This window comes from Panthera leo, chromosome A2 (genome assembly GCF_018350215.1).
Source record: "Panthera leo isolate Ple1 chromosome A2, P.leo_Ple1_pat1.1, whole genome shotgun sequence".
Lineage (NCBI taxonomy): Eukaryota > Metazoa > Chordata > Mammalia > Carnivora > Felidae > Panthera > Panthera leo.
In genome coordinates, this window is record NC_056680.1 from 7,620,533 (window position 1) to 7,646,173 (window position 25,641).

The 25,641-nt window shown below is 54.0% G+C and overlaps 1 protein-coding gene across 6 annotated transcripts in view; it reads right to left on the bottom strand.

Annotated features, from left to right (window-relative positions):
- Positions 1-3,350: 3,350 nt before the first annotated feature.
- The window catches only part of DNMT1 (DNA methyltransferase 1), a 47,192-nt gene continuing 24,901 nt past the window's right edge, over positions 3,351-25,641 (bottom strand). For all 6 annotated transcript variants that reach the window (XM_042928374.1, XM_042928373.1, XM_042928375.1 and 3 more), the window contains 28 exons: positions 25,301-25,335; positions 24,925-24,970; positions 24,750-24,830; positions 24,557-24,666; positions 21,751-21,869; positions 21,377-21,469; positions 20,486-20,637; positions 20,139-20,326; positions 19,850-20,033; positions 17,745-17,842; positions 17,405-17,552; positions 16,258-16,373; positions 15,871-16,075; positions 15,657-15,790; positions 14,028-14,201; positions 12,342-12,563; positions 11,000-11,192; positions 9,979-10,063; positions 9,676-9,804; positions 9,247-9,529; positions 8,793-8,934; positions 7,433-7,599; positions 6,853-7,030; positions 5,963-6,158; positions 5,457-5,623; positions 5,081-5,197; positions 4,189-4,279; positions 3,351-3,708 (listed from right to left, as the gene is read on the bottom strand). In XM_042928374.1, coding sequence (XP_042784308.1) covers positions 3,674-3,708; positions 4,189-4,279; positions 5,081-5,197; positions 5,457-5,623; positions 5,963-6,158; positions 6,853-7,030; positions 7,433-7,599; positions 8,793-8,934; positions 9,247-9,529; positions 9,676-9,804; positions 9,979-10,063; positions 11,000-11,192; positions 12,342-12,563; positions 14,028-14,201; positions 15,657-15,790; positions 15,871-16,075; positions 16,258-16,373; positions 17,405-17,552; positions 17,745-17,842; positions 19,850-20,033; positions 20,139-20,326; positions 20,486-20,637; positions 21,377-21,469; positions 21,751-21,869; positions 24,557-24,666; positions 24,750-24,830; positions 24,925-24,970; positions 25,301-25,335 — 3,888 coding nt within the window. In that variant the 3' untranslated portion in view covers positions 3,351-3,673. The remainder of the gene's footprint in view (positions 3,709-4,188; positions 4,280-5,080; positions 5,198-5,456; positions 5,624-5,962; positions 6,159-6,852; positions 7,031-7,432; positions 7,600-8,792; positions 8,935-9,246; positions 9,530-9,675; positions 9,805-9,978; positions 10,064-10,999; positions 11,193-12,341; positions 12,564-14,027; positions 14,202-15,656; positions 15,791-15,870; positions 16,076-16,257; positions 16,374-17,404; positions 17,553-17,744; positions 17,843-19,849; positions 20,034-20,138; positions 20,327-20,485; positions 20,638-21,376; positions 21,470-21,750; positions 21,870-24,556; positions 24,667-24,749; positions 24,831-24,924; positions 24,971-25,300; positions 25,336-25,641) is intronic.

Sequence of the window (25,641 nt, forward strand, 5' to 3'; positions counted from 1 at the left end):
ATGGCTCAAAGCCGGGCACCGCTCGGCTTCGTGGGCTACGGCTACCCCCACAAAGGCACCACAGGCTGGGGGTCAAGGGCATTCCTGCAGGCTGGAAGTCCAAGGTCAAGGCGTCGGGCAGGCTGGTTCCTCCCGAAGCCTCTCTCCTCGGCTTGGGGACGGCCATCTTCTCCCTGTGTCATCACATGGTCCTCATATTGGAGTAGGATCCACCTTAATGACCTCATTTTAACTCCATTATTTCTGTAAAGGCCTCATCTCCAAAGACACTCACGTCCTGAGGTCCTAGGGGTCAGGGCTGAAACACGAGTTTTGGGGGCACACGATGGAGCCCATAATACACGTCAAAAGTCCATCGGCAGATGAACGGGCAGCCAGAGGCAACCGCGTGCTTCTCTACAGCGGGCACAATGTAGCCATAAAGGAGCAAACTGACACCCACGGTGACGTGAATCCGCATCAGAGACACAAAGGAAGTGGCGCCACGCGACGGCACTTGTGTGAAATCCTCAAACCACCACCTGAAGTCAGAACTGAGAGGCTCTCTGAGGGTGGAGGGAGGGGTGCCAGGCATCCTCCCTGGGGTGGGAGGGAGGGGCGCTCAGGCACGTCCACCTGAGCAGGGGGGATGACACGGGCAGGCACACGCGTAAAAAGTAATTCAGCTGAGGGGGCGCCTGGGTGGCTCGGTCGGTGAAGCGCCCGACTTCGGCTCAGGTCACGATCTCGCTGTTTGCGGGTTCGAGCCCCGCGTCGGGCTCCGTGCTGACGGCTCGGACGGAGCCTGGAGCCCGTTTCAGATTCTGTGTCTCCCTCTCTCTCTGCCCCTCCCCTGCTCATGCTCTGTCGCTCTCTGTCTCAAAAATAATAAATAAACGGTAAAAAAAAAAAAAGTAATTCAGCTGCGCTTGTAAGATCTACACACCTTAATGAAATCCAGAGGGGAACAAAGCAAGGTTCAGTCACAGGAAGAAGACCCCCAAGCCCAGCCATGACTCTTGGCTGAGTCCTTTAGATCAGAGGCCACAAAAGGATCGTCGAAATCCATTCTCCCCCCTGCATCTATTAACTGCCACTCTATTGCAGACAGAGCTTTCTCCTCGCCGGCGGGCACCACCTGCGTACTAAATACAGTTCGTGCCACAAGGAAGGCCTGAGCTCCCCTCTGAATGATCTCGAAGTGCAGCCATTGTGTTTAATAAGTCACCTCAAATGGTCACGAGGCTCTGAGCCATCAGGGGATTTCATTGATCAGATGTACCGCAATCTACTACAATCGCTATTCTTGTCACGTCCCCAATTCCACTAGGGTTTCCTTCCCAGGAAAAGGCTGAACCAAACTCTGACAGAAGGAAGAACGTTCTCCGCCAGGCAGCCAGGGCGGCGGAAGCTGCTGGAAGCCACGTCCCCTCCCTCTGCCCCACACCAGCACAGCAGCGCCCCCTCGGTCCACGGCCTGGCTCAGGCTAGTGCTCTCGGGGTACACGGAGGCGGGTGTGCCTCAAAAGGCAGTCACTCCCCTGGGCCGCCCCTCGAGGGACAGCCCGCTGCCCAGCTGAGACCTAACGGCTGAGCCACAGCGGGAAACAGCTTCTACCACTTACGCTAAAGTGAATCCTCACGTTCTTGGTTAGCGTGTTGCATACCCGAGACACAGACTCCAACTGGAAAAAAAATCACGAAAATAAGGGAATTCAGGTTGGCTAGGTGAAACGAAACAAAACCACCTAGTACACAAAGTCAATAATCAATACGAGTCAATCTTTCTGTAGAAGCGAAGAGCCACTGCTGAAGAAAGGAGCCTCTTCCCTGCCTCCCACCAGAAAACAAAAAAGAAATCCCATTATGGTAGGAATGAAAGGATTAAATACCTAGGAATCCAGTTAAGAAATCTGTAGTACATGGGATGCCTGGGTGGTTCAGTCGGTGGAGCCTCCGACTTCAGCTCAGGTCATGATCTCACGGCTTGTGAGTTCGAGCCCCGCACTGGGCTCTGTGCTGATGGCTCAGAGCCTGGAGCCTGCTTTGGAGTCTGTGTTTCCCTCTCTCTCTGCCCCTCCCCTGCTCATGCTCTGTCTCTGTCTCAAAAATAAATTAATATTACAAAAAAAGTTTTTTTAAAGAAATACGCAGTACCTAGGCGTGACTGGGTGGCTCAGTCAGTTGAGCCCCTGACTCTCGATTTCGGCTCAGGTCACCTTCCCAGGGTCGTGGGATGGAGCCCTGTGTCCGGCTCGGCGCTGGGCGTGGGCAGCCAGCTTACGATTCTCTCTCCCTCCCGACCACCCGTGTGCTCTCGCTTCCCTCCACCCCAAAAAAAGCCAGTATCTAGATGAAGACTTTGAAATTTTGAAACGTTGAGGGACATAAAAGAATATCTGAATAATCAGGGCCGACCCTATACTTCGAAAGGCAGGCTTGTCCTTAAGATAAGTTTTCCCCAGAAGTCTGTACACCTCATGCAGCCGCTGTTAAGAGTACCCACTAGGCTTTTACATGTGCCAAGTCCAAAGTTTGACCCAGTCACGTGTGCTGGTGACTGACACTTCTTTGTCTGCTTCTGCTTTGTTGGCATTTTACAGGAAGTCCTTTCCCAAAGACAAACCAAAGAGGTTTGATGGTTTTAGAATTTAGTAGGATTGAAGAAAAAAAAAAGGGGGGGGGGGCGGAGCGCCTGGATGGCTCAGTCGGTTGAGCTTCCGACTTTGGCTCAGGCCATGATCTCTTGGTTCATGGGTTCAAGCCCCACGTCGGGCTCTGTGCTGACAGCTCAGAGCCTGCAGCCTGATTCGGATTCTGTCTCCGGCTCTCTCTGCCCCTCCCCCGCTTGTGCTTTCTCTGCCTCTAAAATAAACAAACATTACACACAAAAAAATTTAGAATTCAGTAGGATTGAATTAGGCTGAAAGGATGGAACAAGCCTACCTAACAGACTCTTAAATAAAGGGTCTGTCTGGGGGGACCAGGCCAGGGCTCCGAGGGACTCCTCTCTTCTTCCCCCCTCCCCCACTACACGGGCCTCCACGCTCATGGTCACAGATGGCTGCTGCACCACCAGGCATCACAGTCCATTCTAGAGCACAGAAGGGCTACAATGGGGAAGGCCAACTAAGACTGTTCCTTTAAAAGGCTCTCCTGGAAGCCACACTAAGCGAGATTCACTTGGGTCTCAGCCAGAACTGAAACAAGTTAACCCTCAGCCCCAAACACAGGCATAGCACATGCAGAATGATCTAACTTCGGACAAACACATCTATGGGATCACCTGCAGCTCTGAGAGCCCATTCTCATCCGGGCTCAGCCAAGAGGCAGACAGAAGCCCTTCGTAAATTACAAGTCACCAGCCAGGGTGATTTATAGGAGAGATTTATTTGAAGAAATATTACAACATATAAAAACTACATAAAGTCTTAATTCCCACTCATACAGTGGTAGATTTGATATAACGCATAATAAAAAACTTTTAAAATCCAGAATGCACAAAGTACGGCACAGTTTGATCACTAAGTCATTAGTTGATAAGCAAACCTCACAGAACAGCTTCATGTCAGCCAAGGCCACAAACACCGTGTACAACACATTTGAACTGACAGATTTTGACATGTTAAAAATACAACATCAGTGCATGTTGGGGATCCCTGGTGCCAGAAACAAGGGTGACGGGAAGGCAAAACTAGTCCTTGGTAGCTTCCTCCTCCTTGATTTTCACTAAAGAGAAATAAAAGGTAAAGTCGTCACAGAGCACACGCACAACCCTGCACGACGCAACAGGCAAGTGTAACAAACAGAACCAGGGGCCCCTGGGCGGCTCAGTCGATTAAGCATCCAACTCTTGATTTCGGCTCAGGTCATGGTCTCACGGTTCGTGGGTTCGAGCCCATGTCGGGCCCTGTGCTGACAGCGCAGGCCCTGCTTACACTTCTCTCTCCCCCTGCCCCCTCCCTGTCTCTCTCAAAAGAAACATACTTAAAAAAAAGAGAAAAATCAAGAACTAGGTTAGCAGCCAGGTGTCGATGTTAATGGCCCTCCAAGTGAGACGTGCAGCAGCTCTGCGTGAACAGAGGGAGACCGCGCCCTGCTCCCAGGGGTTCCCTACGTTCCCAGCCTGGGTTGGCATCTGAGCCCGGCCGCGCAGCCTGAGGAAAGGGCCCCGGGCCCCGACCTGCACGCCAGCGGCTCCCACCGTACCTGAGGCACTCTCTCGAGCTTTGGCCAACATACAGCGCTTGATCTCCAAGCCAATGGCTTTGGCCAGAGGCGGCGGCACAGCGTTCCCCACCTGAAGGAGGGAAGGAGGGCGGTGCGTGGCTTGGCACGGCCGGGGTCAGTGGCAGCCTTTTCTCAATGACGTGAGCCCCGCTCACGTGGGCCTCCGGAGCCGGTTCCACCATGACGGCTCAGGGACCCTCCAACCGGCCCACTCCCCACCCTGAACCCCGTGTCCAGGCCCACCCACAGAAAAGGGACCTTTAACGGGCTTCGGAAAAACTCAGATCGACATGGAGGTCACCATGCTTCACTTTCAGCCAAGAGGGGTTCTTTCCAGAGAACAGGAAGGGAGGGGTGTTGCTAGAACCCCCGGGGTACTGTTGCTTTGTAAGCCATGAACAGGCATTCCTTAGATGGAAATACATGTAATTAAGAAATAGTAAACTTAACACCCTGAGTATCAGTGAGGAACTGTGGGTTCGTTCCCACCCTGAGCCCATTTTGTCTGCTCCTTCACTCAAGTTCAGTGCCCTGGAACTTTCCTTTGGGCTAAACCTGCCTCAGAGCTGTGAAGTGACAACCAATGTGCTTAATTAACCACAGCCTGACCCGCGAGCACTCTGGGTCCCAGTGACAGGCTCTCTCCTTCCGGGCGCCCCCTTCCTGGCAATACTGAGGCCAATCGGCCAACAAACTCCGGGGGCTCCGTGTCCCCTCAGACGTGACCCCGTGAGCCCTGCTTTCCCCCGGAACACCTGCACCCTGGGTCAGACAGAGGGGCCTCTCTCCCGTCGGGGCCGCTTTGAGGAGGGGCTCAGTGGCGCCTCACACAGGGACAGAGGAAGAGCCGGCCCTGCTCCCCTCGGCTGACCTGCCGGTGCTTGTCCAGGATGTTGCCGAACAGCCGGTAGGTGTCCGGGAAGCCCTGGGAGCGGGCGCACTCCCGCACGCTCACGACGCGGTGCTGCTCAGGGTGGAGAACGCGGCCCTGGAAGGGAGAGGGGAGATGGGAAGGGGAACGGGACTGGGCCCGCCCGCCATTCGGGGCAGGAGGAGGGAAACTGAACCATGGAGAAGAACTGCAGCCTCAGGCCTCAATGGCCGAGCCGGTCTCCATCGGCAGAGGCTGGGGGGCGGGGGGAGGGGGGAAGGGTGTGGGTGAGGAGTGCAGGCTCCCCAGGGGCCACCCCCACCGTGAGCCCCTGCCTCCGTCCCCTCCCTGACACCACCGCGGCCCGCAGACCCACCTGCTTGCCCATGGGCTCGGGGTTGGTGACGGTCGTGCTGAAGAAGCCATCCCACTCGAGCCGTCCGTAGAGGCCGGCCCAGTGGTTGTGCCTGTTCCCGGTGTGGGGCAGGCACCAGGGGATGAGGGTGTTGAACTGTCTAGCCGCGGAGTCACAGGCTTTGCCCGCTGGAAGAGAGGGCTGCCATGAGACTGTGGTTACAGAATGGGAGGGACTGAGCAGCCGACAATCCCTGTCCCCAAAGCTCTTATCACTTAAATGCTCTCAGCAGCTATTTAAAGCCAGGACGTCCGCGCCCCGCCCAGGTCCTCAGGTCAGCGAGTGGCAGCCCCCAGTACCTCCTGCTAGGAGACCCCAGGCAACAGTGCTCCTTCCAAGCCCCCTGGACCGCTGCAGGGGATCAGGATCCAGGGGGCTGGGGCTGGGGGGCTGCGGGGGATCAGGATCCAGGGGGCTGGGGCCGGGAAGCACCCCCACCCCCGGCCGCGGCACAGCAGGGCCCCCACCTTCCACACAGGAGCAGACCCCGCGGAGGGCCCCGGTGCTGCTGCAGCCGTTCTTCTTGTCGTGGTACGTGTATCGCAGCTTCCTGGCCATGGTGCCATCGGACAGCCGCACCTCGATGTTCGGCAGGTCACGCCAGTCTGAGCCCGGGGCCAGAGGGATGTGCCGCATGCGGGCGGCCACCAGCGCGCTCATGTCCTGAAAAGTCACAGCAGGCCCCGGCCGTCACATCATTCATGGAGTGTCTAAGCACCCACGGTAGGCTGGGCGCCACCATCCCAGGAACCGGAAACAGCACGGGGACCAGGAATCACCAAGGAGGGGCTCGTATCCCATCGGGGGAGACCAAGAGCAGCCCAACCCGACGACCTGCAGACTGCACGTGCCTTGAAGATAACCAAGCACGGACGTGGCAGAGAATGGGGGGAAATGGGTGAGAGGACAGCTTGGGGCAAGCCGATAGGGCTTCTCGGAGGAGGGGGAGACGTGTGGGCTGAGCCCTGCAGGATGAGAGGAGAACCGGATGGGGAAGAGTGGGTTTGGCGTATCTGGGAGAACACACAGAGAGCAGGGCTGGCAAGAGATGAGGGGAGTCAGAGGTAGCGGGGACCAGACACCGATTCCGGGAGGAGCAGACGCTCCTCGTGACTGTGCTGCTGCGGCTGCTGCGGTGGTGGGGGGGGGCGGGGGGGCACAGACAGCGGTGGCAAGAAGAGAAGCAGGAGGAGGAGGAGGAGGTCTGGGCTCAGGGCCACGGGCAGAGTAGGAGCTGGACGGGGCCTGGATCAGGTCCCGCTTCCCACCCTCAGCCCTGGCTGGGCTCCAACCACACGTTCTTGCTCACGAGGCCACCGGCCCGACCACACCGACGCTGCCGGCAGGGCGCCATTACCTTACAGATGTGATCCCTGAGGATGGGCTGGTACTGTGAGCCCCGGAGCTGCCTCTGGAACCAGGACTGAGGCTCCCCGTTGTACAAGATCTCCAGCGCCGAAGCTCCGTTCCGGACCTCGGGGAGGTCGGACATCGTGTCCCGCACGGTGATGGTTCGGAACGGGCCCGAGCTCAACCTGCGAGAGCACAGCACGCAGCTGACACCTCTGGGGACCCAGGAGGCTGCCGTCCCGCACATTACAGGTGCCACGTCCCGACGGCCGATGCCGCCCTCTCCAGGGGGGCAACCTAGCTCCCAGGTCAAAGGGCCACCCGAGGCCACACGGACGGCGTTCTTCTCAGAGCCGGTCTATGCAGGGATGGCCCTGAGGTGTGGACCCTGCTCTCGACTACAGCCAGGTCCAGCCACGGCCCGCGTGCGGCTCGCTCAGAGGTCAGAAGCACTCGTGTGGCAGGCCAAGCGCTGCGCCGTCCGTGCCAACACGTTCTCCACCGTTCAGGTCTCCCGACAGACCCGCCACCAACACGCCTCCCGGGTAACAAGCACCGTGACAAGGTGGGGCGAGCGGGGCTCCTACCTGGTTATGTTGCTGACAAACTTCTTGTCGTCCACCACGACGCTCAGCTGGCAGGCCCGGGGTGCGAACACGTGCAGTGGCTCTGGGAACAGGGGAAGCTTCTCTCCGGGGGCTGCAGCCAGGATGATGGCCCGCCTCCGGGTCTGGGCCACGCCATACTGACCAGCCTGTGGAAAGGGCCAGACACGCACAGTCAAGCCCCTAGTTAAGTCTGCAGATTTACTTTTTAATGTTGATTTTGGGGGGGGGGAGGGGCAGAGAGAGAGGGGGACGTGGACCCGAAGCAGGCTCCAGGCTGACAGCAGAGAGCCCGACGCGGGGTCTGAACTCATGAACTGTGAGACCGTGACCTGAGCCGACGCTGGACGCTCAACCAACTGAGCCACCCAGACGCCCCTCGGCGGGATTACTCTTAACGAGTAAGAGGGACAAAAGATCCCACGTGAGGGCCACAAGCCTCTGGAGAAGATGGGAGTAAGCCCTGCTGGCAATTCCAGCCGGCTCTTTCGAGAGCCCTGCAAGGACTCTGTGGTCTCAGCACTCGGGAGACAAGAGGGAGCAGAGAGGCCACGGAGCCCTGCCGCCTACCTAGCAGTAGACGGTCACTGCCAACAGGGCTTGGCTGCCAGAGCTGCCAACAAGGCTTGGCTGGTGAGCCCCAGACCCAGGGAGGCTGGACCGGGTAGGAGGCAGACGCTCCCTCACTGCCTTCCAGCCAGGCTTCGTGTCAGAGCGTCGTCTCAGCTCTAGTTACGCTGTTAATTACCGAACAGGCACGTACACGGTAGCTGCTTTTCAGGTCAAGCCTAGTTCCCTCTGGTCACCCCAGATCTCCGTCCTTGCAGACAAAGCTCCCAGTAGCTCCTGGAGGGCGGTCTCCCACCTTCTGAGGTTTGTACATGTGTACATTCACCCAGGAGAGAACCGTTAACCCGCGACGGTTTGGTCTGTGCATCCTTCTGCCATTCTTACTTCACCCGCCCCCCACCGCAGGGATCAAATTGCTACTAGAGTTCCACAGCTGGCCACCACCCTGGCCTCTCAAGAGGAAGGGGCCGGAAACACACGGCCCCTCCTCAGGCACGAGGATGTGACTCGAGAAGAGGCAGGTGGCCTTACTGGCACACGAGTTCTGTGCTCCCCAGACCCAGACGCCGCGAGCTTCACGGCGGGGCGTGCGGGCCCACCTGCCGTCTCCCCCCACCCGCACCGGCACCCCCACAGCTCACGGCACTGCACGCCCGTCCTTTTCAACTCTACCTTCAGGTAGAGACCATCTGCTGCGGTGCAGGAACCACTGAGCCCCCCTCCTGTACACACCTGTCAGCCCACCTTTGCCCCCTTCCCCAAGAGAGCCTACCTGCAACACGCCGAAGGTGCACTGATAGCCCATACGGACAAGGCAGCGGAGAGTGAGCTTCAGGACCATGGAGCGTTTGAAGGAAACAAAATTCCGGACGTTCTCCAAGAGGAAGTAGCGGGGCCGGTAGTAGTCACAGTAGCTGTGGGAGGTGGGAGAGACTACGAGGGTCATCCGCACGCACCAAGTGAAGAGAAAGACCTACTCTACCCGAAGCTACACCCAAATCCTTGATATCTGCTTGCTGGGAAGCTGCACCTGCTGACTCTCCGTCTCCCTGGCAAGAAGCCAGCTGCGAATGCCCTGGAAGCAAAGGCCGGGCGCCTCCCCTCCACACGTGGCCTTCAGCAGGTACAGCGGCTAAGCCAGCTGCTGCTACCCCCGGCACACCCCAGGGCTGGCAGTCTAATCACCGTCAGGCAGTCCTGAGCACAGGGGCTGCTACTCTGTTTACCTGAGAAAGGAAACCACCAAGGAGTTCTTGAACTTGGAGTAGGTGCGAGAGTTGAAGCGGTTCATGCCGCTAAACCCTTGGCAAGGCGGCCCACCGCACAGCATCTCCACATCTCCCTTCTGAGGCAGCTTCTGACCGCGGGAGTTGGTGGCCTCCCCGGCCATGACCAGCTTCAGCAGCACGTTGCAGTCCTCCGTGAACACCGTGGACCCGGGATTGTTCAGCCGGAACGCCTGGGCCGCAGGGTCCCACATCTCAATGGCCCACAGTGTTTCCGAGATGCCTGGTAGATACGAGGACAGATACGTGCTAAAACCCCCTCGAATCACGCTCAAGGCAGAACCGGGACCAGAGCCAGAAAGGCCTTCCAGGTAGAACCTGCCTGATCCGGTTTTACTAGCTCTGCAGAGAAAACCCCATGGCATTTACCTGCTTGGTGGAATCCTTCCGACAACCCTCCACAGCCAGAAAACACGTCCAGGGTCCGCAGTTTGGGCAGCTGAATTTCGGTCTCTGGTTCACTTGGCTCGCACGTTTGAGACTTTGCCTTGCCCTTCCCTGGAGACAGGCCAAAAGTCAAGTCTGAGCCCTAACCTGCTGTCCCTAAACCCTCATTCTGAATTAACAGCAAAGAATGAGGTAACATCAGAGGCATTTTCATACCAAATGACTCATCAGTAGCCTGAATTACGTAAGGCAGACTTGAAAAGAACCCTGTGGATAACAACTTACCTTTCCCCTTCCCCTTCCCTTTATTTCCAGGGCTACGGGCATGGTTAGGAGGATCTTCAAAGCTTTTGTTCTTGGCATTATAGGCCTGAGAAGGAAAGAACGACAATAGTCTGGGAGAGAAACACACCAGTCTCTTCTCTAACAAGGACAATTTAAATTAACCTGCTGAAGATCCACTTGATTTCTCCCTAAATTTGGCCACAAGCAATTAGCCATCAGTGAAAATACTCTGATTTTATTACACTGGCAACAGGGAAAAAAAGTTCTAGAATGTAAGTATTTTATGTGCCCAACATTAGAATTCCTGCTGTTCAAAGCCCTGGACTACTCATTCTAAAAACTGGAAAAAGTGATATATTAGGCCATCCACAGTGGAACCCGGGGAAACCCAGGCATGTACCAACTTCAGAGAACGTAACACAGAAAAGCCACGCTCAAACAATTTAAAAGTGATCAGCTTAAATCGACAGACTCCTGGATCCTTTCTCCATCACCAGGGCCACTGCCCCGGTGTATAGACCTCACCTGGCCGCAGATGCCTGGGTGAAGGGACTGGGACTGCCTGGGGCAGGGCTGAGTCCGCCAGGGAAAGGGGCACCTTTCCCTAACTCACCCTAAAAGAATCAGTAGGGCTGGTGGAGGCCACCTAAATAGTCTCCAAATAAACCGCAGAAGCAGAAGGATGCTCCCATGTTTATGTTCTGCGTTGTAGAGTCTTTTTATTTTACAGAGAGAGTGTGTGCACGCCCACAAGCAGGGGAGAGGGGCAGAGGGAAAGTAGGCTCCGTGCTCAGTGCTGAGCCTAACGCGCGGGCTTGATCCCACAACCCTGGGATCATGACCCGAGTTGGACGCTCAGTTGACAGAGCCACCAAGGCACCCCTCCGTTCTTTTAAAGGCAAGTGTCACGTTCCAGAGGAATCTGAATGCCACTGATTCATACTCTGGGTAAGTCAACTGCTTTCGTAGGGGCTGTGACTGTGACCTGAAGCCTCTCCCTGCGATAAGCCCGGAGTCCCACCTCGAGGAAGTAGAAGCGGTCTGGGCCACCCGCAGAGAAGTCCTGGAGGCCGCCTGGCAGGTCCTCCCCGTACTCCACGGTACAGCGGCCCTGCACGGCCTTGAAGTCCACCACCACCTCCTCGTCACTCCAGTAAAGCAGGTTGATGTCCGCGTGGTAACTCGCCGGCGTAGACTTGTGGGTGTTCTCTGGCCTGAGCGTGGAAGACTCTTTGTTAACAATCTCCTTTGTTGCGAACGGGACAATCAAACGGCCCCCCATTTCTGGGGGTGCTCAGAAAACCCATGGGTAAAGACCACAACCCCCCAGTTAAGGGGATCAGTTACTACCCCCCCTTAGCCGGCACCGCCGCCAGAGTGGGCCTCCTTGCCACGAACTCAGCGGCTGGTCTGCTTGTCTGCTTGCTCTTCACACCCACGACTGCGGTGCAAACAGCCCCGCCCTGCGTCCAGAGCAGCCGCCGCCTGCTGCCCAGTAAGGATCTAGACCTTCCTCCTCTTGCCTACACTAGCCAGCCTGGTTTCTTTTCTGTAGACACAAATGACTGTTGCAGAGACTGTAATAATCTTTCACGTATATTAGTTAAGAAGTGAAGCAACCTTACACCCATCTCTATCAGTTAGCTCCTGATCAGTAGGAGTTCCTAGGGTGCCCAAAAAAAGAGTGAAGCCAAGACCTTAGGAAAAGTGTAGACAGAGAGAAAGCCCAGAAACAGGAAGAGGCACCTAGGAAGAACAGGAAGAGAGAATGGGGGGAACCGGGGGGGAGGGGACACAACTCAGACAATCGTAAACAGAACTTGAGATTCTCTGAGGGTGTCTTAGGCAGAGCCCAGGACGTCCCACTCCTGATTTTGTCATACTCTTTTTTTTTTTTTTTAATTTTTTTAAATGTTTATTTCTGAGACAGAGCATGAGTGGGGGAGGGGCAGAGAGGGAGACAGACACAGAATCCGAAGCAGGCTCCAGGCTCTGAGCTGTCAGCACAGAGCCCGACGCGGGGCTCGAACCCACAAACCGTGAGATCACGGCCTGAGCCGAAGTCGGTCGCTCGACCGACTGAGCCACCCAGGTGCCCCACGATCTTGTCATACTCTTGACTTCTGCTTAAGGATTTCTTTGGGGGAGACAACTCTGCGGCTCTAAAACAAAGGTCTAAAGCAAAGCTATGAAATATAATTACAATTCTAGTCCCTGTCAGCACCCACCAGATAATTAGAAACACTTAGAAAAACAGCTACCTCTACCGAAGTCTTAAAATACCACCGTGTGTGCTGTTACAACCCCATTTCAGACTTCTAGAAGTCTGCCGCCATCCTGGAAGAGCAGAGGCCTTCACTGACCTGTAGAACTTGTTGATTCTGATCTTGATGTCGGTCTCATTGGGCCTGCCATTGCTCTTCTTGATACAGAAGATTTCTTTGATTCGGCCAATTCGATACGGCTCGGGGGCATCCAGGTTGCTGCCTTTGATGTAATCGGAGTATTTCCGGTAGTGTTCGGGGTAGAGGTCTTCATCCACAGGCTCCTTCCGCGGGCGCTTCACGGGACTGGACAGCTTGATGCTGCAGAGAAGCCAGTGTTACGCATAACTGAATACGAAGCCATAAAAAGGAATCACCTCAGTGTGACTGGCCAGTAACACTACTACTTAAATCCAGACACCTTCTAAACCAGTGCAGCTAAGCGCCTGGAGATTTACAGAGAAAGATGAAACCTCATCCAGTTTAAAGCGGGTTTCTCCATCTGTGTGCCGCTGGCTACGGTAGCTGCTGATGCTGTTTGAATAGGCCCAGCTCCCAGCTCCCAGCCGCGGGACAGGACGGCACTTCCCGGCATGTGCCTCGCTCTGCCCAGCGAGTGCGAGAAAGGACACACAGCGGTGCTGGCAGGAACGCTGAGCTGCCTCCAGTACGCTCTCCCTCAGCTCAGACCGGCAGCCCCGAGAAGCCAGTGCTCCCACCAGCCCAAGCCCCCGAGTGACGCAACAGGCCAAGTGCCCTGCTGAACCACGAGGGACACGCAGTCCAGGCAGGGAGGCAACTTCCACAGCTGTGGGGCTATCACCAAGCATGACCTAGGCTCTCCCGACTGGGGTGCTGACCTAGAGGGAATGCTGAAAGGGCACGGGTGGAGACTCACAGTCTGGGCAAGTTGAACCTGGCCTGACTACGGGGGTAAAACCGGTCATCGGATTCGGCTGCAGGCTTGAAGGCTGCTGTTCAGGAAAGCAGCTGCCATGTTTTCCCACCAGGCCTCCTTAGTCCACCGGGCTCCGAAGGTACCTGTGAGCACCTGTGTGGACACGTCTTCTGTGCAGGGAGCACCTGGGCAGACAGCACTACGGGCGTCCTCCCCTCCACACCGAGGACGGCCGGGGCTAAAGCGGGTACTCGCGCCAGCTGCACAGGCTGAGAAGACCCTGACCTCCGTGTCTGTAATTCGTAATGACTGAACTGAGGTCGGGAACTGGGACTTTAGGAACTGCAAGTCGGGAAACGGAGAAGTTCTGAAAATGTTGGTTGGAATTCAACCACGTGCTAGTTCTGAGAACAAAGACCGGATCGAGTGTGGAAACTCGGCCGATTTCTCCCTGAAGAGCCCCAATCCTCTGATACACAAAGAGATCTTGATACTTCTTGGCAAATGGGATTACAACTCACGTTCATTCAATCTTTCCTTTAGGCCCTTTAACACACTTCATCCCAAGAGCCTGGCAGGTGAAATACTCCTCCCACGTGACAGACCAGAACAACAGGAGATGGTCTCTGCCCCAAAGCCTCAGGGCTGGGCGGGGCCAGGCCCCCACCACAGACACTTATGCTTGGCCAGCACACGCTCTGACTTCTTTCAGACTTACGATAGTCACTCTACCATGGAGGGCGGGATACTGCTGATCACCACAGATACTAAGGCAACAGTCCAGGCAGCGGCTAGTCCTGGGGGTACAGGGAGGGGGACAGACCACAGAGCCAACCCTGCACTGGCCCAGCGCTCATGGCCCTGACCTGGGCCAAAGGGGCACTCACTTGAACGTGAAGGCCTCGGGCAGCAGGTATACGCCATCCCCGACGCGATACTGGATGCCGTTCTTAGTGGCCGAGCCGTAGAGAACCCGGCTGTCCAGGTCCTCAAGCTGTTCCATGACTCTGGGAATCTCTTTTTGCCTCATTTCAGCCAGACGGGCACAGCTTACACAGAACCTGAAGGAGCGAAGGACAGAAACAAGGGGCCCTGAGCTGGCTTCACCCGGAGCTTCTGGTGACCAGTAGAGAATGTCTGCAGACACTTGAAGAGACCGGCTTTCCTGCAGTCTGTGTTCACACCCTGAAAACACTTATTTGGGACCAAAGACCAGAGATGAAACACAAGAAAATGCCAAGCTGATTCCACTTTGGAGAATTTGATGTGAAAACCCTAAGACAAACAGAAGGCAGAATAAGGAAAAGAATACGCCACAAGCAAGAATGCAGAGAGTGGTCCGGTCACAGCTCGATATCAGAGGAGTTTCCTACTGTTACCTCTAAAGGCTGAAAAGCTAATTGGTAAAATTCAACATTTCTGATTAATAAGTCCTTAAAGGAGAGCTAGAAATGGCCTTCACTAGAGATCAAATCAAGAGGCAGCACCAGGCTGACTGGAGAAACACTGGGGGCACGTAAGCCAGCCCTCCCAGCCCCACCCCATCGGCCGAACTGCTGCTCCAGAGGTGCCAATGCGACTTTAGTTTGAACAAGTGAGGTACAGGGGTTACAAAGGAAGGCACAGGGCACTAAACATTGAAAAAGAATTTAAAAAAGCAAGCCTCCTGGGTCACCTGGGGAGCTTGGTTGGTTGGCAGTTTGACTTTTTTCCCCCTTAACATTTATTTATTTTTGAGAGAGAGACAGAGAGACAGAGAGGGAGAGAGAATGTGAGTGGGGTAGGAGCAGAGAGAGAGGGAGACACAGAATCTGAAACAGGCTCCAGGCTCTGAGCTCTCAGCACAGAGCCCGACGCAGGGCTGGGACTCACCAACTGTGAGATCATGACCTGAGCCGAAGTCGGACGTTTAACTGACTGAGCCACCCAGGCACCCCTGTGGGGGTTGACTCTTGATACTGGCTCAGGTCATGGTCTCCTAATTCACGGAATCGAGCCCTGTGTCAGGCTCTGCACTGACAGCATGGAACCTGCCTGGCATTCACTCTCTCTGCCCCTGCCCCACTTGCTCTCTCTCAAAATAAACATTTTTTTTTTTTTTTTAAAGACAAAAACAACCAAGCCTCCCTAAAAGCAGTCACTCATCAGCTAGAATGACATGGAATCAAAGATACCACTCATGAAAGAAAAGATCTAAAAAGCAGAAGGAAACGTGCAAGATACGTAGCAGAAACGCTGAGCTACACACAAAGAGGCTGAAGACAGAAGGCTGCATACTGCTCCTGGATAGGAGAACTTCTCATAAAGGCAACTCCGTGCCCAAGCCGTCCACACACTTAGAGCAACTGCAACCAAGTCAGGCTGGCCTCTGATTAGCAGGGGAAAGAAACCCCACCAGAGAGAAGTACGTGAAAGGCCAGAGTGACGCACAGATAAGCACACGGCCCTGGAGCACCACAGAGGCGGCCCCACAGGGGGGACCCGGGGCCCGGGCCCGGCCCGGGCCCAGCACTCACTTGTACTTGTTGTCCTCCGTTGGCTGGGTTTTCGGAGGGGACTCGAACCTTGCGTAGTCCTGATCATACCACAGCTGGTAGAAGTAGGTCTTTCCATCGTCCTCCGCCATCAGAGGCTCAGGATCCATGCCCCCCTTTGAGGACAAGGACCCGGTGTCAGCCAGGAGCCCACGCGAGGAGGGGAAGGGCACGCCAAGGGGCGCCGGGCACTCACCTCCATGGCCCAGTTCTCTGACGGAGCTTTATAGACGACCTTCACCTTGCTGTGAATGTACGAAAGCTGCATGTCCTCACATTCGTCTACCAGGAACAGCTCCAAGGGGTCCGACGTGGCTCCGAGGACTGTGTCTGTCCCCGCGCAGAACCAGTGGGCATGAAACATCTGCCCGTTGCTGCTGTCCTCCCACAGCGCAGTGACTCTGGAGTCAGAAGAAAGTTGCTAACCCGACGGGCAAACCTGGACCGAGTCTACTTCGGGGAACTTGCATTTGCAGTGTGTCTAGCCCAGGGCAAAGAGCCACTGCTGTATTCACACATAAGCATCTCCTAGGTGTTCAAGAGAAAGTGTGTGCTGAGGTCAAGCAAAGGAAAAGGTACAAACCTGGCTAAATACAGCGGTTTGGAGGAGTCATCTGGAATAACAGAGACGCAGTCCCCCACTTCCAGGGTTTCTGAGTCAATGCACACCTTCTTGAAGTAACTCTTCTTTCCATCAGTCTGAAAACGAGAGCTTCGTTTCAGGTGAGGATGGGTTCAAAGGTCTATGCTAGGCTCGACCCCCCTGTTCCTCTTATTTTGTATAAAAGCCTAATTCCTGACAATTTGGTAAGCCCTGAGCTCTACTGCCCTGGCTGCCACAGAAAACCTTCGCTCCCTTGGCTGGAAACCTGCCACTAAGAGCACACACGTTCCCTCCTCGTCAGTCCCGCGCTTCAGTGTCAGTAGCAAATCAGATTCCAACATTTCATTCTGAACAGTGCCGGTCCCAACCCCTCCCAGTGGTCCTAATGCCACATCCCGCCCCAACTCTGTCAGCCACAAGGACCTACTTCTCCCACAAGGAAAGCTAGTTTCCACCTGAGGGCCTCTGCCCTGACTGGCCCCCGGGTCTCTGAGGCTGGTTCCTCACCAACCTTCTGGGTCTCAACTCAGATGCGCTGCCTCCTCGGGAGCCTCCAAGGTCCCCACCTCCCTCCAGCCCTCCACTCACTGGACAGAACACGCGCCTGTCCTCCTGTACGAGGGGCTCACCCCCGCAGGACAGGGGCTCAGCCTCATTCAGGCCTACAGCAGCATCTGGCAGGGGCAGGCCTCACGCTGCAGACCAGATCTTTGGCTTCCAGACATCAAGGAAGCAGCGCGGAGAGATTACTCGCTCTCCGGGTTTGGTAAAGGAGTTGTGCCTTAGACGGACCGTCACGGGACGGCAGGGAGGCCATCTGCGAGTGTCACAAAAACACCCACTGCCAGGCCGGGGTGGATGCGGCAGCGAAGGCTCTCTTCGAAACAAGCTTTGAAGGGGAACCAGCCTGACCCCTCCTAGGACAGCGTCAAAGGCCCATTTTGGAAGGATAGGAAAACAGGAGTCTGTGGGCACACAAGCAAAGACACATTTTCTGGCCTCTCGCTGGCCCTGCTCCTCACAGGCAAATGAGCAGGTTTCTCCGCGTGGGGCTCAGGCTGCTCAACACCGGGCGTGACTTGATGCTCAGAGGTGCGGCAGGAGGCTAGGTCTTCTCCAGGATTACCTTGACGGCTTCTCCAATCCAAGAGATCCGATTCTTGTTCTGTTTCTTTTTCTTCCCCTGATGCATTTTTTTGGGGGACGGCATCTCTGGAATATTGTCGTCAACTTCTTCATCGTCATCGGCCTCCTTCATGGCCATATTGGGACACCTATAGAGTCAGCGGTTATAGGCAAGTCCCCTCGGGTAAGTAAAACCTACTGGGGCTGTTTTAGTTGGGTGATGGGGACAGGCCTGGCGACAACCAGAAGAGGGAGCGCTGCCTTCCCTGCACGTCTCGGCCCACCTGCCCCGAACAGAGCCCACGTTCCTCTGCCAGGAGAGCGGCGTCGGCCAAACCTACCTCCTCTCTTGGCAAGCCTGTTTGCTCCGTCCGCTACCACCAAACTTAACCATATCTTTACAGGCTTTACACTTTCCACATTCGGGCTGCTGACACACCTAAAAAAGTGTTCAGGAAGGGAATGAAATGGCCATTAGTAACCGTTGGTAACCAGTTTTTTGTTCGTTTTGGGCGAATTACCAATTTAAAAAATTGTATTTGGCCTCATCAGGGAAAGGGGAAAAAGAAGTTCAGAACAAGATCCCATTCGTACCCTCCAGGTTAGTGAGAATTAAGAAGCAGGACACATGTTGGGACAAGTGTGGAGAACTGAGAACTCGCCATGCTCACGGGGGGGGGGGCACTACCGCTCTGGAGACTTTTCCAGACCAAAGTTAAGCATAAACCCACACCCCAGCAATTCTGCTTCTATGTAGAGACGATCCCAAGAAGCCTCATTCAAGGATGTCGCCACTGCATTATTTACAACAGAGGAAGAAGCTGGAATACTCATATAATGAAATACTGTGGGATAATCGGAACGCGTCCACCAGATTACTTGTAGCAACACGTAACAGTGGCAAACACCAGTTGTGTGTGTTCAGGAAGCTCTGGACAGTGCATGTACATGTGCTAGGTGAAAAAATAAAACCAAAAGAATGGGGAGAACACGTGAATTCCTGTTAATAAAACAAAGGGAAAGACAGAGTCCAGCCGACGGTGTGAACACAGGTTCTGAAGGCAGTTGTGGTATTTTTGCATTTCAGTGTTTGTCCAAAGTAAGTCAAATATGGTATACTTCCGATATTACAGGTACAGTTCCAATAAAGCTAGTCAAATTAATTTCTTGGCTTTCCAGTACATATACAAGTTATATTTATTCTATAGTCTATTAAATTGTTAAATGTGTCATTAAATAGCATGAAATCTAAAAAAAAGTATATTTTTTAATTTAAAAATTCTTGGGGTGCCTGGGTGGCTCAGTCAGTTGGGCGTCTGACTTCAGCTCGGGTCATGATCTCGTGGTCCATGGGCTCGGGCCTCGCGTCGGGCTCTGTGCTGACAGCTCAGAACCTGGAGCCTGCTTGGGATTCTGTGTCTCCCTCTCTTTCTGTTCCTCCCCCGCTTGCTCGCGCTCTCTCTCTCTCAAAAACAAATATTTAAAAAATTTAAAAAAAAAAATTCTTTATTGATAGGGCGCCTGAGTGGCTCGGTTGGTTAAGCATCCGATTCTTGATATTGGCTCAGGTCTTGAGCTCAGGGTCATGAGTTCAAGCCCTATGTTTGGCTCCATGCTGGGCGTGAAACCTACTTAAAAAAAGAAAAAAAACTGCTAAAAGCATGCTAACCATCATCTGAGCTTTCAGCAAGCTATAATCACCGGTCACAGATCACCATAAATACAGTAAGTAAGTTTGAAATATTCCAAGAATTACTAAAACGTGATAGAGAGTCTCAAAGTGAGCAAATGCTGTTGGAAAAATGGCACCAATTGACTTGCTCGATGCAGGGTTGCCACAGACCTTCAGTTTGTTTAAAAAAATAGAAAACAAAACGAAAAACCCAGTATCTCCAAGTGCAATGAGACAAGATATGCCTGTAGCAGATACCAAAGTATCTCTTCTCTAGGTGACTGGAGAAATTAATCCCCCTAATACTGAGTGAAGTAAATCTAAAAACTTCCACAGGAAGAGAGGGCTTTTAGAAGCCCTCCAATCCATCCTGGACAGAGTCCCCACTGCCCTGGGAAAGTTACACCACGAGGCGAGGCAGGCCTGCGGGGATGTCCCCCCCTCGGAGAGGGCAGCACCTCTGTGGGGTAATCCCTTCCTCTGCACTCACACCAAGGCCTCTAGACAGTGCTATGCAGGTAGAGCGAATGCCACCCAGGAGGCCAGGCTAGTCAGTTACAGTGGATCAACAGCGCGGTGCCCAAGCGCACCTCTTTCCACCGCTGTCCGGCCAATCTGCTTGTCCCGTGAGGCATGCGATCCTCTCCCTCCCCGCCCCCGCCCCGATAACTTTCTCCCAGCTTCCGTGTTAGGGGTCACATTTGAGCAGGGAGAGTCTCAGCCAGGAGAAAAGTTCTTCAGATTGCGCGGGGAGCCCGGCCCAGGTGAGGTTACCTCACAGACGCCACACCGTCGGCGTTTGAAGGCGTTCTCCTTGTCTTCTCGGTCATCCTTTTCGATTTGCTCTGCGAAGAAAGTGTCAAAGATCTGGTAGACCAGCTTGGTAGTGGTGGCTTTAGTGGGGCCTTTGTCCTTCTCTTTGGCAGAATGCCCGATGGTCTGACGTCTTTCAGCTCGCCTGGGACAGAGGTTTCCATCGTGTTAGCAGGCTGGGGAGGAGTGCACAGGACACTCTACCTTCTCTGGTCTCCGGTCTTCGGTTTTATGCCTGCTGCGTCCTTACCTTTTTCCTAGGGTGACCCCAGCCAACTTGATCAGGTCCCTCATGCAGGGGGTCAGAAAGATGGGCTGCTCGTCACTGTCCCCAGCCTCATCATAACTCTCTACTTGTTCTACCACAAACTGGGCGTGCCGAAGGAGAGAATCCTCTGTGAATCGATTCAGGTTGAGCACAGAAGGAGGAACAGTGGTCTTTAAGAAAAAGATCAGAAGTTTCTCTTAGGCTTAAGAAAAACCGTTCTAATCAAACTGAAAAGCGGTTTCTGATTTTAGACAGGAGTTTTCTAGCAACATCTGTGCCGCATGTAAATAGGCATGAATCTCGGGTTGCGGAGACCCTGAGCCCCTCACCTCGATCTTATTGATCAAGTCTTCATAGGTGGAGTCTGGGTTGCTCTGCAGGAACTCAACCACAATCTTACTTATGTAGATCTTCTCCTGCATCACACTAAACAGCGGCGCGTACTCTGGGTTGGGATCCATCAGAATGTATTCGGCAAAAGCTGAAGTAAACCGCAATTTTAAAAAGTGGTCTGAATCTGATGGCAGCTATGATGGCCAAAGGGCAGGGATGAGTCTATGAAGACTATGGGATAGTCTAAAAGTCATTCCATATGCACAAGTCAACAAAACGCAAAGGACATTCGGAGTTAACCCATTCAGAAGTGGCCTAAGACAGCTAGGGAACGGAGGCGCCTGGCTGGCTCAGTCGGTGGAACATGGGACTCTTGATCTCAGGGTTTTGAGTTCGAGCCCCACACTGCGTGCAAATATTACTTAAATAAAATCTTAAAGAAGGCAGCTAAAGGGGCACCTGGCTGGCTCAACCAGTGGAGCACATGACTTATGATCTCAGGGTTAGGAGTTTGAGCCCCACACTGTGTGTCAGATAAACAAAAATTTTAAAAAAGGAAGACGACAGCTAGAGAATGGGAGACTGGCCAAGTGGCCTTATTTGGGCTCCTCTCGTTTTTGGAATTCAGTCGGAGTTTGAGCTGTAAGAATAGGACTGGCACTTCTAACTGGAGGGCCAGCTGTAACCCCTACAAAAAAGTCATCCTGATGGTTTCGTAATGGAAACCATCCTAATGACATGGTTCCCAAATAGTCACAAGTTAGTCACGTGCCATTCACGAGAGGCTGAATGAAACATCCCACCCAAGCCCAACCAAGCCCAGGGGAGGACAGGAACAAGGGCCCCTTTCCGATTCCATCACGGTCCACAACTGGCCACACACTTACAGGTGCTGAAGCCAATGAGCGCCTTTTCACCTCCATCAAAGCCAGTGATCCACCATTCATTTATGGGGCCAAGATTTTTGCCATTAACACCACCTAGGAAAAAGAAAGTGTCCTGAAAAGAAATGGACTAAGAACTATGACTCCTATCAAACCCCAGAAGGGCCAGTGACACTCTGAGTGCCCCCGAGGTGACTTCCCTTGTCAGCCAAACTGGGCAGTCCTCAGAGCCACCAGAGAGAGTTTGCTAATAGCTGTTCACAGCACAGTCTCAAGCCCTAACTTTAAGGGACAGTCGTTCCAACTGAATAGTGCTTTGCAGGTAAGCTTTGTTTTTAAGATCTCTGCCCAAACATAACCTGGAACGTTCCACTGACCTTCAAGAGACGGGTCATCATCGTAGATTGGTTTTGCTGAACCGGAAAAGAAGAGCTCAACGTTCTTTTCAATGAGACCAGTGTCGATCGGGCACAGGTGACCACGCTTACAGTACACGCTAGACAGGCGACAGAGAGCAGTTACCAGCCGACCAGTGAAGGCAGGCAGAAGTACACAATCAAGCTCAGACCCAAGGTGACGAGACCGCGTGCAAGTCCTAGACGCTTAACCTTCTCGGCTGTCAGAACACTTCATTGGCACAGTGTCCTCACCCAGTTTCTACCCAATTCTCCCACCTATGCATCAAGAGGATCTTGATGTCTGCCGACCTAGGCATCTACAAAGGTGACACCAAGAAGTCAGGGAGTCTTACAGTGGGGTGACAGGAAACCTCACAAGGGATCAACACACTACTGCGTCTTCCCTCGGCACACTGCTATCGGACAAGCACTGGCTTCTCAGACACATGCTGCTTACAGCTGTGGCCACCACCTCGATGTAGCTCCAAAATGCTTTCACTGCCCACAAAGAAAACCTTCTCTCCATTAAACAGTCACTACTTCCTATTCCATCCCCGCCCCTGGCAATCCCCACTCTGCCTTCTCTGCATTTACGCATTCAGTGTTTTATACATGCTTAATGGCATAGGAACTTCACCTTAATAAGCAGCACAGTAAGACCTATTACCTAACAGCATGAAAACAGATGTAAAGATATGGGAAGGACATACTTCCACCTCATTTGGAGGGTTAAATCTGGAGTTTGAGGGCATCCATCCACAGTCCTACCGCCCAAATGTCAAACTTCAGAAGAACATGAAATCAGGGTGTGTATGTGTGTGTCGGGGGTGGGGGGTCTTTCTGCTTATGGAACCGCTCGTGTTGGCCCCAAAGAGCACCTTCCGGGCAAGAAGTACCATCCCGTGGTGCAAAGGACCAGGCGGGCGACCCAGAATCCGCAGGTCTTGAGAGCACCACCCCCCATCACACTCCCACAGCCTAGGCCCTTGGAAGCCAGAAATCCTCATCCTGAAACCGCACAGAACTTCAGAAATGCAAACACGAACACCCTGAACTGAAACCCCCACCATGTGCCAGGCATGGTGGACAGACACGAACATCCTGAATTGAAACCCCTACTATGTGTCAGGTATGGTAGATAGACACGGGTCATCTCTCTGCCCTCGGGACGTAAGTCCAGTGGGAAAGATGGACACATAGCCAGGGAGGGGAGGATATGGAGGACCCACAGAAGGGGAGGATACAGTGCCCAGCCTGGCAAGCTATCCACGACGACAGGGAGAAGTTCTAAGTCCTAGGCAGAGGCAGGACCCACTAGTTCACAAAATGGACCCTGCCCAAGACTGCTTTCACCTGCCACTTTCAGCCCAAGTACCAGAGGTAAACAGAGGCCCTAAATAACTCCGGCAGTCCGGCTACAATGACACTATCCCTGCGAAGCGTGTCCTTAGTGCCGCCTCCCCACCCTACGGGAAAGGGTCTACAGCAGACCCTCTCTCAAGGAGGAAGCCAAGAGACCCCCAAGCTCTGACATTCCTGACTACAGCAGCCCGGGCTCCAGCTGCTGCTCCTCTCCCGAGCCTCTGTCCTGAGACATGCAACAGGGTGGCACGAGGGCATGAGCCTCAGCCGCATCAACACAGTAGATTTCACTTGCACCACCAGGCAGAGGTTGGGCCAGGCCCTGGGGGTCACTGGTAGGTGGACAGCATCTCGACACAGAGCAGGATCCTGACGGTGTTCGAGAGGGGGATACAGCCAACCACCAACCACAGGGAGTATGAAATGTGCCGCAGAAGAAACACGCTGGGGATCTTGTCTCGGGGTAAGAGAACCCCTAACCTGCTGTAGGGCAGGGGTGTTAGGAAAGTGATGCCCACAACAGGTATGGTAGAGGAGATCCACCCCACATTTTCCTCAGGGAGGGAAAAAGCACCTGCTAAAGCAGGTGAAAGAAACAGTGGACGCGTCCTGAAGCCGAGCCATTCCCCACAAAGAAATAAAGTGAAGCCTCAGAGTAACTGCAGCCCCAGCGAGGAGCAGAATGGAGCACAGGGTGCAGAACACGGGACTGCATACTCACAGGCTTGTTTGAGTCTTGCCAAAGGCGCAGTCCAGACGCCAGGACCTTCACTCCAGAACCTCAAGGGCCACTGTCACAGCCTGTGCAGCCCTGCTTGGTCTAGCCCCATCCCGGGCCCTCTGCTCCCGCAACTCTGGCCACACCAGCCTCATCACTGAGTCCTGCACAGCCAACAGGAGCTCACCTCGGGGTCTCTGTACCTGCTGTTCCCTCCAGCTGGGGTGTCCTTCCCCAGCTGTCCCCTCGACTTACGCTCTATGCCACGAAGGGTTCTGCTCGAGTCACTTCCCTCTGTCCCAAACACACTCTCCCAGCCCCTCTCTGCTCACCATGCCTTTCACATGTGCCGCGGTTACTACCACCTGACACGCAGAACTTAGCTTCTGCCCCCAGGGAAGCAGGGACCCACGGTGTTGTACCCATAACACCTAAGTCAGTACCGACCTAGCACATGGTTGGCCCTCATCTGGATGAAAGAGCTTCAGGATGCGTACAGACTGAAGATTAGACATGCACGGTTTTAACAACCCATACAGCGGAGATCTACTACACTCCTACCATCTTTGGGGCTCTGATCCAGGAGGCGTTAGCAACTTGAGAAAGCCTACAGGTCAAACGCTAAAGAACCTCGCGAGGACATCAAGAACTTCGGCGCCTTCAGGAAAGTGCTCTAACACAATGAAGCAGAAGCGTATGTGTTACCTAAAGCAGGTCAGTTTGTGTTGGGGAAGGGCCTCATAACTCTCGAAGCCAGACTCGTTGGCATCGAAGATGGAGAGTCTCTCGTTTGTCAACAGCTGTGGCTCATCCACCTGAGAGACAGCGACCGTTAGGCTGAGGCAGAGGCAGAGGCAGAGGCAGGAAAGAGAAGGCTGGAAGTAGACCCGGAACTTACTGCGTCGGGGGGATGCTGTTCGTACTTTAGCTCGGCATCGTCCAGGTACTGTCCACACTGAACACACCGCAGAGGATTGGGCTGGGGGCACGAACACAAACAGCACTCAGAGGGCCGGCTCTGGGCAACCCCACCAGCGCCACAGCGCCCGTTTTACTCCCAGTTGTGGGTTTACCTTGGAGGACACCACGGTTTTGGTTCGAGCCATTTTTTTCTCCGTTCTGAGAATAAAGCAGAACATAGTTTGTGTGTTTTTAATCCTATAGGAACGTGTGAGAAGCTACCCAAGTTACACCTAATCTACTGACACAGGTGAGCACCAGCTGCTGCCTTGGAGGGAGAAGTGCCAGGTCCTCGGTGTCTCTGTACCACAAAGAGGGGACCTGCCTCACGCAGAATTGGAGCGTTTGGGTCCTGAGCTCACAGACTCCATAAGAAACAAAGCTAAGCTAAGGCTGCTCTAGCAATTCATTAAAACCCCTTCATCTTTTTTTCTAGAAGGAGAATCTTAATATGATCCGCTTTGTACCAAGACAACAATAAGTGCTTACGGTTCTTTGGATGTAGTTTTGCGTCTCTTCTCTTCCTAAATGGAGAGAAAAAAAGAGGGTACAAAAGTATTTTACAGCTGGACAATGCTCCAGAATTTCATTTTTTACATTTTTTAAATATTTATTTATTTTTGAGAGAGAGAGAGAGAGAGAGAGACCGAGCGTGAGCAAGGGAGGGGCAGAGAAGGAGACACAGAATCTGAAGCAGGCTCCAGGCTCTAAGCTGTCAGCACAGAGCCTGACACGGGGCTCAAACTCACGGACCATGAGATCATGACCTGAGCCGAAGTCAGATGCTTAACTGACTGAGTCACCCAGGCGCACCAATGCTCCACAATTTT